The sequence below is a fragment of the Parasteatoda tepidariorum genome, chromosome 6 (assembly GCF_043381705.1).
Source record: "Parasteatoda tepidariorum isolate YZ-2023 chromosome 6, CAS_Ptep_4.0, whole genome shotgun sequence".
Taxonomy (NCBI): domain Eukaryota; kingdom Metazoa; phylum Arthropoda; class Arachnida; order Araneae; family Theridiidae; genus Parasteatoda; species Parasteatoda tepidariorum.
The window spans coordinates 79,460,168-79,474,393 of record NC_092209.1 but is presented as its reverse complement, the minus strand read 5'-3'; the positions used below and the strand labels follow the sequence as shown (position 1 = coordinate 79,474,393).

Genomic DNA, 14,226 nt, shown 5'->3' with positions numbered 1-14,226 from the left:
TGAAAACATTTTCTTTAAATTACTTAGTCATTAATCCAGTAGCAGAATTTACATTGTGAGTCTACGACATTCCTCATAAATTCAAATATGCTTGCATTCTTAACACAGACAGAGATTATTATTGTAAAAATTTAGCTGAATCTAACATAAATAAGGGAAAATTTGCAAATCTAAGTTCCCTAAACGTAAAACTTTATCTTGTTCCAATTTGTGTTGAATTTTATACAATGTTATTAAGAAAATAGAATAAATCCCTATACAGTTAAACCTGTAATTAAGAAACAGAAAAATCTTTACTTGAGTTTTGCTGTATTAAATCAATACAGATTTTTATTAGAAACAATGATTTTTTAAAGAGGAGGCTAAATGATTTTTTCCCAATTTGCTTGTTTGTTTTTGAAAATAAATAAATGAAAACTTATAAATATTTTAAAACGTTAAAAATACATAGTTAGAAAATTTCTATGAAAAATTATTTGCAGATATTTTATTTTATTTTATAACCGTCGTTGAACAGCCAACCCAATTTCATGGGTTTACGACTACTTACGTTCAACTCCGTAGCCTTGTAATTTTGAACCAATCCAGAAGACAAGGAAACTCCTGGATCAGTACCCCCAGAGGTATTGATTTGTTGTGGGAACATGGAGGACTTTGNACCATTATATTTTTTGATGGTAACCAACATAAGTAACCATCACCCCAATGTAGGAATTCGGACTGATTTGTGATGATCCAACATAAGAATAATAACTTGTTTGTTCATGTTGAACCATCATGAATTTCCATCATGGTTTCTTAGAAATCAAATGTTGGAATGATCATGAACAACCATCATCCCAATGTAGGAATTGGGACTTATATATGATGGTCCAAAAAAAAGCATTGTTTTGATAGTATATTCTTGAGAACCAACAAGAATTCCCATTAAACCGTCCTGGAAATGTATAGTTGGAACCATCATGGATTGTTGGTTCATGAGAGTCAAACTTTTCTTAATAGTTAACCATCCTAATGTATTAAAGTAGCATTTTCCATCATGGAATGATGAAAGCATGTTGGCATATCAAACACCATGAGCACATAATGGTAAATGTTGGATGGTGGTGACCTTCAAATGATGTTTGAACCATCATGAATACCACTGAAACCAACATAAACCATCGAAATGATCTGATGGGACCATCAAGAATTTTGATTTGAGTAAGAACTGTTCTAAGGCTCTGAAAACATTTTCTTTAAAAAACTTAGTCATTAGCCCAGTAGCAGAATTTACATTTTGAATCTGCAGCACTCCTCATAAATTCAACTTTGCTTTCATTCTTAACACAGACAGACAGAGATTATTATTGTAAAAATTCAGCTGAATCTAACATAAATATTGGAAAATTTGCAAATCTAAGGTCCCTAAACGTAAAACCTTTATCTTGTTCCAATTTGTATTGAATTTTATACAATGTTAGTAAGAAAATAGAATAAATCCCTATACAGTTAAACCTGTAATTAAGAAGCAGAAAAATCTTTACTTGAGTTTTGCTGTATTAAATCAATACAGATTTTTAATTTTTATTAGAAACAATGATTTTTTAAAGAGGAGTCTAAATTTTTTTACCCAATTTGCTTGTTTGTTTTTGAAAATAAATAAATAAAAACTTTAAAAATACATAGTTAGAAAATTTCTATGAAAAATTATCTGCAGATATTGTAATAATCTGCAGCACTTGCTTGTGGTCTGGAGGGTTTCTGTTATTAGTTGTGATGTGTCACTACACGCATGTAAAAATATCAGCACAAACTTTTAGTGTGGTTTTATCTGGGTTGATGTATGCGGTGATTTTATTTGTAAGACTGTCACAAAAAATGATAATCAGGGAGAGTAAGGAAAAGCCAGAGTTTTTTTTATCAATTTGGAAAAAAAGCAGAGAAATGTTAAGGAACAAAATATCATGAAAATTGAATAAATTTAAGTTTGGAAGAAATAGAGGTCTGATACACTTATTAAAAAATTTATTTAAATTCTGAACGATATTTTCTTCATCTGGGTTCAATTAATATCAATAAATAGATAATGGATATCTAATAAAAGTTCTTAGTCTTTTCAATGCATTTATATTTAGTCTATTTATAAATTCATATAGAAATTTTCATCATTTTTAAATCTTTTTGTTCGAAAAAATTGATTTAACAATTAGAAAATATTATGCTATCAAAATAAAAAACATTTGCCTTTATTTTTGAGGAAGCATTATTTTATTATAAACATTTATGATCTATAAGGTTTCTAAAGGAATTGTAAGTGAATATTATTACCGTTGATCTTTTATACGTAGCAGCATAAAATAAAATGTTGGTGTCTTACATTATATTTCCCTGCAGCAATCTAACTGAATCTTTTCAGTTAAGTTTATTTCTAAAATAATACTTCAACTTAATATTTATTATTAGCAAGTGGCATAAGTTATATAATAATGTTTGTGTGCATGAAGGAGAAAATTAATTATAAAATTTAGATTTATAATTATAATATAAATTTATATTAAATTATTAATATAAATTTTTATTTATTCAGAAATTTTTTTTTTGTAATTTATGTCATTAGTTATAAAATTCAGGTAAAATTAATAAAATCATAATCCAAATTTGTCTGTCAAATAATGCTTGTGTACATGAAGAAAATTAATTATAAAATTTATATTTATAAATATAATATAAATTTATATTAAATTATTAATATTAATATAAATTAATATTTATTTAGAAGAAAATTGATTGTAAAATTTATGTCATTAGTTATGAAATTCAGGTAAAATTAATAAAATCATAATCCAAATTTGTCTGTGTGAACTCAAATAAATGTGTATCAAATGATGCTTATGTGCATAAAGAAGAAAATTACTTTTAAAATTTGTATTTATGAGTATAATATAAGTTTATATTAATTTATTAATATAAATTTATATTAATACTAATATAAATTTATATTTATTTAAAAGAAAATTAATTATAAAATTTGTGTCATTAGTTATAAAATTCAGAGAAAATTAGTAAAATCATAATCCAAATTTGTCTGCAATCTCAACAGGGAGACAAAGACTGTTATTGTAAAAATTCACCTTAAATCTGACATAAATGTGACAAAGATTGCATATATAAGGTCCTTAAAAACTATACATATATAATAATTTTGTTTTTTAAAGTTAAGTTGAAATTTATGCAGTGACATTTAAAAAATTGAATAAATCTATACAGTTGTAATGAAGTAACAGAAATTATTTACTTTATTTTTTGCCGTGACGTTCTCAGATTTTAAATTTTCATTAGAAACAAGCTTGAAGACATTTTTTTTAAAAAAAAAACTGTTTGCTTTTAAAATATTAAAGGATAACTTAGTTGAAAAATAATCTACAGATCTGTTTTTAAGTGTGAAATTTTAACTATTAGAAAAAGCTGTAACATATTGCTATTTTTGTTTAAAAATATAATCCATTTTTTTTTTCTTTTAGTGATCTTAGAACAGCTGATGAGGAAAAAAAAGAGTAAGTATAATGTTTTTTTTCCTTCCTGAATTTTATGCTGGTTGCAGCAAAATAAAGTTTTCTTTCTATAGTGTTTATTTTAAAAATCACCTTATTTCTTGTGAACTCTTTTACAACGTTGTGTGACATTTAGTAAGGGGGGGCGTTGAACGAGACCCAGATTTAATGTTCTGTAAATTACTTATCTCCTCCTTTTTTAAAGTATTGTTTGCTTTGAAAATATATTTATAGGTTATTTTTTATTAATTATGTATTAAGTTAACTTTTTTTTCTAAGTTTCTATGTCTTCTAAGGTTAGAAACTTTATAAGTTAAAGTTTTACGAAAGATAGAAGAAAGAATGTGCAGCAGAAAAACCACTTGTTATTTATCTTGTTCACATGTTTCTCAAATCAACATGTTGTTGCTGATATTATATATTGTTGTTGATATTATTATAAACACATGTTATAATTCTCTGATTCAAATATTGTAATTTAAAATTTAGAAAAAAAATGCATATCTCTACAATGTTTTGTCTACACCAATCTGACAATTCAAGGATTTATTTTAAAAAAAAAGATTCCTTTTCCAAAATTGAGTTAAGGGCGTTGTTTTCGGTATTGCCCGGGGTGCGACAACTTCTTCCGCCGACACTGTTAGAGGTGACTTTGTTCTGCATTAGAGAACCTGATTGATATGAAATAGTGCACTTTCAGAAAAGTGCCTTTCGTACTTTTTCTACAATTTTGAATAATGAATGATTTTGTCAATTCTTTGCACTAACCTTTGCATAACTTCTAAAGAATCAGAGGATCTTTAATGTTTTTAGAAAAAATACTGAAGCAATTATAGGATTATACACGCAACATACACAAATTGAATGAATTAACGAATTATTAATACTGTATTTCTTTTTAAAAAAAATCCTTTTTATTTTTAATATTATTGAGCTAATTGTACATGATTAGTCTTTTTTCCCCAAATAGTTTGAATATTTTAAGTTCTAGTTTTTAAATTCAAAAGGAAAAGATATATAATAAATATTTGTTTTATCCTTACAGTACATCAGAAGAAAAGAGTGAAGTTGGAATCTGTGAAATTTCTCCTTTGGTGTCCTATGCTGGAGAGGTGAGACTTTTATACATTTTTAAAAAAAAATCTGTGGGCTTAAAATAGTGGTAATGCCCACTGAAAAATCAAAAATTTGAAAATATATTTTTGTAATTAATTTTTTTAAAATTATCACCAGGATGCGAAGGTTTAAATCATTGATTTGTTTTTATTGTTAAAACAAAAGGGTTAAGTTATGTTTAATAAGTTTTTTGTCCTATTAAAGTTTTAATCAGTTTTTAAAAATGCTGTAGAAAACATTCATTTTGGTTATTTTTGTTGTTGTTACTTATATCACTTGCTAGATACCTGCAAGCCTGTTTGAAACCAAGGGATTTTTATGGCAGAGAGTGCATTTCTTGTTCTTCAGTGGTGCCATCTATTGCTAAGAATATGACTTCAGTTAGACACTCGTCATAGTTCGTTATAAAGCGAGGACCTATTTATACTTCATTCATTCATTGTAATTTTGACCTGAATCAGAAAAAGATCAATATCTTATTCGGTGCCACAAGAGGTAATGATTTGTTATGGGAACTTGGAGGACTTAGTGACCCTGGCAGATTTAATGCGCATTAGTCACAATTTACTACACGTATTATCAAATAACAAATTCTTATGCTGGAGAGGTGATATAAAGTGTCTAAAAATCGCAAACAAAAGGAGGAACATAAAATCACGATCAGGGTTGCCACTCAACAGGGAAAACCTGGATAATACAGGGAATTTAAAAATCCCCTAAAATAAGAAGGAATTATGAGTTTTTCCTAACAAACTGGGAAAATACAGTGAATTTTCTTTCCTATTTTCGTCTTTTAAAAAATGGTGACCACCACTCGAAGCATAATCTAGGGGATATTTAACCATGATACTTCAGCTATACTAAACTATTTCATTGACTATAGCATTACTTAAGTGTGTTCAGCTGTTACTTTTTTTCCCCTCTAAGTTTTTCCAACAATTAAAATTAGTATAGTTAAGACCAATATAGCTCGCACGAGAGCACTGTGATTGTGTTTCCTCTTAATATCTATATTATATAAAAGGCTAATACGTACGTATGCATCAATAAAACCGATGATATTTCTTTTCTCGCGTTGGCAACAGTTTTCATTTTTAATTGATAGGATTTGGCGACCAAGAGCACGTAATGAGCATCATATGGCTAATCTATATTATATAAAACGCTAATACGTTTTAATCGATAGCCTTCGGCGCGTCATATGTCTAATCGGGTGAATTCTCACCGAATTATCAAAAGATTTCTCACAAAATTATCTTCATCGAAGCCGATGCTTTACATCCGGTGTTCAGTACTATTTCATATTGCTTTACAGCACATGGTTTTAGCCCTTTGGTGGGAAAGACTTTAAAACAAAACTTACAACAGTTACTTTTCTCAACAACTGAAATTTAGAATCGTGTGATCAAGAAAAATATGTGAGCTGTTTGCAATTTCAAATTAATATTGAAATGCACAGGTTTAGAATTTTCTCCAGTGAAAAGTTTTCGGAACTTCAGTATTCAAAAAAGTATACAAAAGCTAGACGTTAAGAACATATCCAATGAGCGAGCATCGGATTGCGAAGCAATCCGAAATGAACTGCCAAAGCAGTTCCGGGGGTTGGCGAGCGCAAGCGAACAGGGGGCGAAGCCTCCTAGTATTGTGTATAATGCATGCAGGGAAAATACAGGGAATTTTTTAATTCCAGACTTGAGTGGCAACCCTGACTTATTAAAAAATTTTATTCTTTTTTTTAAAGAATTTTTTTATAATTCGCTTTCATTTTTCCTCCTAGAACTGCAAACTAGCATCTTCGTAAATAAGTGTTGTACTATCTCAACTTTTACTGTTCTTTTCCGATTTTTGATTAGCCTTACCTATTGATCATTACAGTTATGTAAATTATTTTTTGTACAGATTATTATACATTTACTAAATATTCATACCCTGACAAACAATAAGGATTTAGTCCACAATAGAAGCAATGTTTGACATTGTTTAAACTAAATTCATTTTACTAAGCCCTACTTTTGGTATTAGACAGCCAATCCATATCAGATTTGCAACTTCCGATGTTCCTGTAGCTTTGTAATTTTGAACTCAACTCAGAAGACTGGTCATCTTTTGGATCAAGCATTAGAAGCTCGTCTTCGCGAAATATTTTTTTGAGTACATAAATACAGGAGATGGATAAAATAATGTAAATACTTCTATGTTAATTAGTTTTTTCATTATTATCAAGAGCAAACTTCAACCGCCATTTAGTGTTTAATAATTGAAGAGTCACGATGGCTCAGGGGATAGAGCATTCGCCTTCCAATGAGGTGAACCGGGTTTGAATCCTAGCGATGGCGGGTCTATACGAATTCTGCATCCAGCTTGCAACGACACAGTGCTGACGTGAAATATCTTCAGTGGTAGACGGATCATGGGTTAGAGTCCCCTTGACGTCAGTCTAACCGTGAGAGGTTCTCTAGGTCTTCCTCTCCATGTAACGCAAATGCGGATTAGTTCCATCGAAAAGTCCTCCACGAAGGCAAATTTCTCCCAATACTCGATCCAGGAAATCCCTTATCTTCTGGTTTAGGTTCAAAATTACAAGACTGCAATGTTGAGCATTAGTTGTCTTAAACTCAAAAATTGGGTCGGTTGTTCAACAACAGTTAAAAAATAAAATTAAATAAAACATTCCAAATTGAAGTCGCGCTCACACAATCAAGAGCTACTGGAGTCAAAAATTCTAGTTTCACATATGATAAGGATCATGAAGGTTAAATCATGTGATCACTATTCTGATGTGATCACTGTTCTAAAGCAGTGATAAATTCAAGGGATAAACTCAATTCTTTTCTTGTTCAAACAAAGATATTTATGTGTAAAATTTTATATTAATCTATTTTAGGATCTTGAAGAACTTGTTGCTGGTAAAACCTTCTCGTATCCTGTAGTTTTGAGTGCACCTGATGAGCAACTACCCGTTTCAGATACCAACGGCAACAGCAGTGATTGAAATATCTTTTGGAGTTTTATTGTATTTATTTGTACCGGTATTGTGAAACCACCCTATTAACTCATTCCATCTACAAGAAAATGTTGATTCTTTAAGTGAATCGGAGGAGACTTTTAAAAAACAATTGAAACCTTGTCAGAACTAAATCTAATTGGGTAATGACTTTTATAATTCTAGATCAAAATATTCACAGCAAGTTTCTAGATTGAACTTCCTACTACACAAAGAATTTTACCTTTTTATTAATTTATTTTCTTAAATGAAATTCCACTCTAAGTAAAGTTGATTCTGTTTAAAGAATTAACTTCCTTTTTTTTAGAATTTATTGTACGATTTTAGGATATTTGTCACGTTGTTAAGAAAGGATTTTTTTCTTCTTTTTTGTAAGAAATGGGGATGATAGGCTTTTGGGTTTTTTTGTCTTTTAAAAAAGGTGAAAGTGTGAGCGTTATTCTTAAGGATCTATTTGTTAAATAATTATATTAATTTACTGGATTTTGTACTTATGCAATACTTCTTTTTAGTTTAACGCCAGAACTCTCTTCAGCTGATGAAATAGCGAAAAGAGAAATGAAAATCTCGGGTAAATGTTGAGGCTTCAGTCTTGACTAGCTTTTGTGCAATTTGAAAATTATCAGCTGATTATATGTTAGGATTCTAAAGGTTCGGCAAAATTTGAAAAACCAATGCTAACACTATTTTTTGTGCAATTTGCAAATGATTCGGTTATATTAAATGATTCGAATCGTTGCATTTTTTTACTCATTTTTTCCCTTTTTTGTACTTATATGGTTAACCCTTTGGCGCAGAATTTTAACAGACTATATTTTTCTTTTTTCATTATTTTGTATTAACAGGTTGCGTAGCGTTTTTTAAAAAAGTGCTTAAAGGTGCTTATTTTTGATTTACATTTTTAAAGCCCCTAAAGGTGCTTTTTTTATTTGGTGTTTGTAAAAAGTACTTAATTTTTTATCTTTTAAAAAGAGATTTTTTCTTTGCCGTATCAATTATCGTTCTAAATTACAAAAAATTCATGATTTTTATAATTTTCTCTGCAATATTTATCAAAAACTAGTTATTTTATCATGATTATGTGAAGTTTTAAGTGATTTTATGTTTATAAATTAAGAATTATAGAAAAAAATAATTTTAGTTACTGCACAGATCCTAGATATGATTTTTTTTTTGGAAAGTGATTAAGAATACTTTTTGAGTGCTTAAAAAGTACTTAAAAGGTGCTTATTTTTTATTCAAAAATCTGGCTATGCAACCTGATTAATTTAGATCAAAAGAAGTGGATATTATGTTTACCAGTTTAATTATTTATTGTTATGAGATACAGCATGGAACGGTATCTTTTTCTGCGTTAAATTCTTCCAAACACTAAGAGAAACAATTATTCAGAATTAAATTTTCTTTAATTTACAAAATCAACTATTATTGAATATAAATGGAAAAAAAAAATTCAAACTACTTTTTTTTGGTTCTATCTTTTAGAAAAAATATAATTCTGATAATCTAATAGTAATTATTAGACAGTTTTTTATAATTAAAATATACCATAATATATAGATTTGTAAATAGAGCATCAGAAAAAAAATATATATATATAAAAAGGACACCAGTGTCCCATCTGCGTCAAAGGGTTAATATTTTTAAAGTTTTATTGCATTTTTTGTTAAGAAATCAAAATAGTTTAAAGAGTGTAAAAATTTTATTATGGTTTTCAAAAGAAATAACTGTTTTTATTTATTATTGATAACTTTTTCTTTGAAAAGGTTATCTTGTATATGATTGTATGATATTGCTTGTGGCACTTTTTTTACAGTTCAGAGATTATTTTTTTATGAAGCATATTTTTATACAAGTTGTCACTACGTGATTTTAGAGTTTGTTGAAATTGTTTCTGAATTAAAGTACTTCAAAATTTATTAATAAAATATTTTAAACAAGTCTTTGCATTGTCTTCATTTCACATCAAATGTCTAATATTTTACAGCTGGTATAATGTCCAAGAATAATAAAAACTTTAGACTTAGAAGTTAAGTTCATCCTAACGTGACTAAAGCACAAATCAAAGTATACAGAGTGCGTAGCGTTTTTGAAAAGTGCTTAAAGGTGCTTATTTTCGATTCTCGTTTTTTAAACGCCCTTAAAGGTGCTTTTTTCATTGGAGGTTTTTAAAAAGCGCTTAATTTTCCCTTTTTTAAAATGAGATTTTTCATTTACCGTGCTACCTAGTTATATATTTTTTTAAGTGCTTAAAATTACTTTTTGAGTGCTTGAAAAGTGCTTATTTTTGTTGAATAATTTGGCTTCACACCCTTGTATAGTCTCAAGTAACTAATATATTTTATTTTTTTATAACCGTCGTTGGACAGCCGACTCAATTTCTTGGGTTTACGACTACTAATGTTCAACACCGCAGCCTTGTAATTTTGAACCCATTCCAGAAGACAAAGGTACTCCTGGATCAAGTATTGGGAGAAATTTGCCTTCGTGGAGGACTTTTTGATGGAACTTGCCCGCATTTGTTTCACATGGATAGGAAGACCATGAGAACCTCCCACGGTTAGCCTGACGGCAAAGGGATTCTAACCCATGTTCCGTCTGCCACTGAGGATATTTCATGTGGTTGGTGCAAGCCGGATTCGTTTCGATCAGCTATCGCTGGGGATTCAAACCCGGTTCACCTCATTGGAAGGTAGCCATCGCGGCTGAAGGAACTAATATATTTCAGTTTATAACACTCGTTGAACAGCCGACTCAATTTTGGGTTTACGACTATTAATGTTCACCTCCGTAGCCTAGTAATTTTGAACCAATCCAGAAGACAAGGAATCTCCTGGACCAGTAATCCCCCAGAGGTATGATTTGTAATGGGAACATGGTTGGGAGGACTTTGACTCGACAGATTTAGCGTGCTTCAGTCACCATTTACTACACGGGGAGTCTTCGGCCGGTGGGTATCGAACCCACGACCTCTTGGACATGTGCATAGTGCCCTATTGTTTGTATACGTAGCACCGGAACCGAAATTTATCCGTTTTTTAAGCTATTATTCGCTCTTTCCAAAAGAAAATTGAATTTCCTGAAATTGCACCTCCAGAAATTTCAGTTTTAACCAGGCCATTATTTTAAAAGAAGTTTTAAATTACACAGCTTTAAAAATACAAAGCGGCGTTCAGAGGAACTTTAAATTTAAATATAGTAACAAAACAAATTTATTTAGTTCATTAAAAAAAAGTTTATTTTGTTTTATGGTTTAAATTTATTAATTACAAATTTCAAAAACGGACTGAAATTTATAAATTAATGAAGGAGAGTTTTATGTTTGAAAATAAAAAGTTGAGATTTTATATCAATTTTTAATTTATGTAAACATATTTCCTTTGCTACGAAGTTGTTTTTGTTTGAAACCTGAACTAATTAATTTATTTCTCGAATTGATAAATTAGTTTCGGTTGGGAATAACATTGTTCTAGAATAAATTCAAATATAATAAATAAATAAATAAAAACATTTTATAATAAAATTTAACAATTAATAATATTCTTTTATCATCATGACTTTGATTAAAATAAATTTTGTAAATCAAAAAATAAATGAGTAAATAAATAATAAACGAATAAAAACACAATCTATTATTAAATTACTTTTCTTGGAAAATTACTAACATTTAAATGACTTTAAGCAGATTTTAAAGTAATTAAAATGTGTAAAAATCTTACTCAAAAACTTCCTTTTTCTTCAAAATTATAAAATGATTTTAATATTTTTAAATATGTATTTTTTTCAATTAATGTATATAGAAAATATATGCTTTCACCGCCCTTGATATCGTATACGTAAAGAATTCTAATAAAAATCTAAGAAATTAAGTATTTGAAATAAGTATATAATAAATAAAAAAATAAACGAAGTTTGATAATGTCAAAACTGTTAGATTTCCAGAAAAATATGTACTTACTAAGAATGAAGCTATATTTTAAAACTACTTTAAAACTCCCAGTATGTTTGAAAACTGGTATAAAAATTTCCAGTACTATTTTATATCTCGTGTCGAAATTTTCAGTATGATCCATACTGGTTTTAAATTTCCAGTATGGGACTATATTGGTTTTAAAATTTCCCGTATGGTGTTATACTGGTTTTAAAATTCCCCGTATGGTGTTATACTGGTTTTAAAATTTCCAGTATGATGCTATTCTGGTTTTAAAATTTCCAGTATGGTCATATTGGTTCTGGTATCATTTTTACTGGTTTTTGATACTGGTTTTAAGATTTTTTTCCAATAAGGTTATAAAGTTACAGTCGCATAGGTTCTTGGTTCTTAAAGAGTTTATAATTTAGTGCGACTTTGTTCTTTTAGGAAAAAGTTACCATTCTCTGTTATTAAATTAAGTTGAGAGCAATTAAAAATGAAGTTGCACCTTATGAAATCACACCTAATAAAATTATATCTAATAATTCTATGTCTATTTTAGTCATGGCTTTTCGAAAATCCGTTTTGGCAATGGTGGTTTTTGTTCACAGGAATTTCGCTTTAAAAAGAAATTGTTGACTCAGAGTAAAAGATTAAACTATATATTTTCTAGCAAGTCCGAACATAAATTTAGAATGTGTTACAAATTTCACCAAATTAGATCAGTAATATTATATTCTTGATTATTGTAAATCAACTCAATTTAAATGTTCCCAGTTCCCTTTTGATCTTAACGTTCCAAATTTCGAATTTATATATTTTATTTGAACCGTTTACTAGGCACAATCAATTGATGTTAAGTTAAACTCTTTTTGGGATCAAGTTTAGAATTAAATCTTATTTCATTCTAAATCTTTGCCAACAATAAAGAACTCCAAAGCTTACAATACCAGAGTTTATAAATTAAGTGCTTATAACTACAAGCAAACTATTAGAAATGATCGAACACAAAGACCGCTCTAGAGTTATAAAAGAACTCTCTAGTGTTAACTTCTCTCATAAAAGAACTCTCTAGTGTTAATTTATTATAAAGGAACTCTCTAGTGTTAACTTCTCTCATAAAAGAACTCTCTAGTGTTAATTTCTTATAAAAGAACTCTCTAGTGCTAACTTCTCTCATAAAAGAACTCTCTAGTGTTAATTTCTTATAAAAGAACATAAAAGAACTCTCTAGTGTTAATTTCTTATAAAATAACTCTCTAGTGTTAACTTCTTTCATAAAAGAACTCTCTAGTGTTAATTTCTTATAAAAGAACTCTCTAGGTGTTAACTTCTCTCATAAAAGGACTCTCTAGTGTTAATTTCTTATAAAGGAACTCTCTAGTGTTAACTTCTCTCATAAAAGAACTCTCTAGTGTTAATTTTTTATAAAGGAACTCTCTAGTGTTAACTTCTCTTTTGACCCCACGAATACCTTTACTGTTACAAAAAGTGTAAACAAAACCCTGAATTTTTTTTGATGTCCGAACAACTTTGAACTATTAATACCGAACAACGCCTAAGCCGGTAATAAATTAAGTAGGAAGTATGCTACCCTAGGCCAGACTGTGCGCAATCCATTTAAACTTTTTACTGCACTAAAACCAATACTATATTTAATACAATGTTTTATTACTTATTAGAACAAAAAGATACCCAATGGCTATAGCTCTATTGAATGTAGAGAAAAGTGACGCCGATAAATCAAAATTGTTCCATTGAAACGAAAATTAGCTTAAGTTTCTGTTACGTTTACTTTTTAAATTTAAACTGAAAGTTGTTGCTAACTTCAAGATCTGGTTTGAAATGGCATTTAAAATTGTTAATTTCAAAATTAAAAATTGCTAAGCTACACGATAATAAATCTGATTTAATCTTGCAATTTCAGGGTAATACATTTAAAAGAATTTTGACGCCAAAAAAATTAATGATTGAATTGACTGCCAAAATTTACGCGAATAATTTTAGGACTAATTTAAGATGAAGCTAATAGATTGTAAAGAATGAGAAAGCGATATGAAACCAGTCCAATATTTTAATATAGTATATAAGAATCTCCTGAATAAAAACCCATTACATGTGTGGTTAAATATACGAGTATTGCATATAAACTTGTGCAAAACATGTAATTATTAAAAAAACTAGAGGGCATCTAATAATTTGATCTAATTATTATAATATACTAATACTAGTGGGCTGTGCCCCCTGCTCGCTAACGCTCGCCAACCCCCAAAAATTGCTACGCAATCTTATATAATTTGCTTCGCAAACCAAGCTCGCTTTGCTCGCTACTAACATACATTACTAACATACGCTAGGTACATTGCAAATGCACAAAATTCTAAGAATTCAAAACAATCATTCAAATCAATCTTTTTAGTAAATACCAAGTCATTAAAATAAATTTATCAAAAATTGTCAAATAAATTTGTAATATATAAATTCGTGAAAAAGAGCGCTTTCGACAAAATACTAAAATAGAGATCTATCGACAAAGACTACTCACTTCTGCCTATCTTAATAGTTTGAGATTGCCGCAGCTGAATTGTTATTTCAGTTTCCGCTTTCAAAAGCGCTATATATTGAGCCACCTCAGCTAGATTTGGCATGTGACATTTTTA

General features: G+C 29.0%; 1 protein-coding gene across 3 annotated transcripts in view; it reads left to right on the top strand.

Annotated features, from left to right (window-relative positions):
- LOC107446185 (UDP-N-acetylglucosamine pyrophosphorylase mmy) overlaps window positions 1-9,596 on the top strand; it is a 59,707-nt gene extending 50,111 nt beyond the window's left edge. For all 3 annotated transcript variants that reach the window (XM_043045852.2, XM_043045853.2, XM_043045850.2), the window contains exons 9-11: window positions 3,504-3,536; window positions 4,579-4,645; window positions 7,534-9,596. In XM_043045852.2, coding sequence (XP_042901786.1) covers window positions 3,504-3,536; window positions 4,579-4,645; window positions 7,534-7,641 — 208 coding nt within the window. In that variant the 3' untranslated portion in view covers window positions 7,642-9,596. The remainder of the gene's footprint in view (window positions 1-3,503; window positions 3,537-4,578; window positions 4,646-7,533) is intronic.
- The last annotated feature ends 4,630 nt before the right edge of the window (window positions 9,597-14,226 follow it).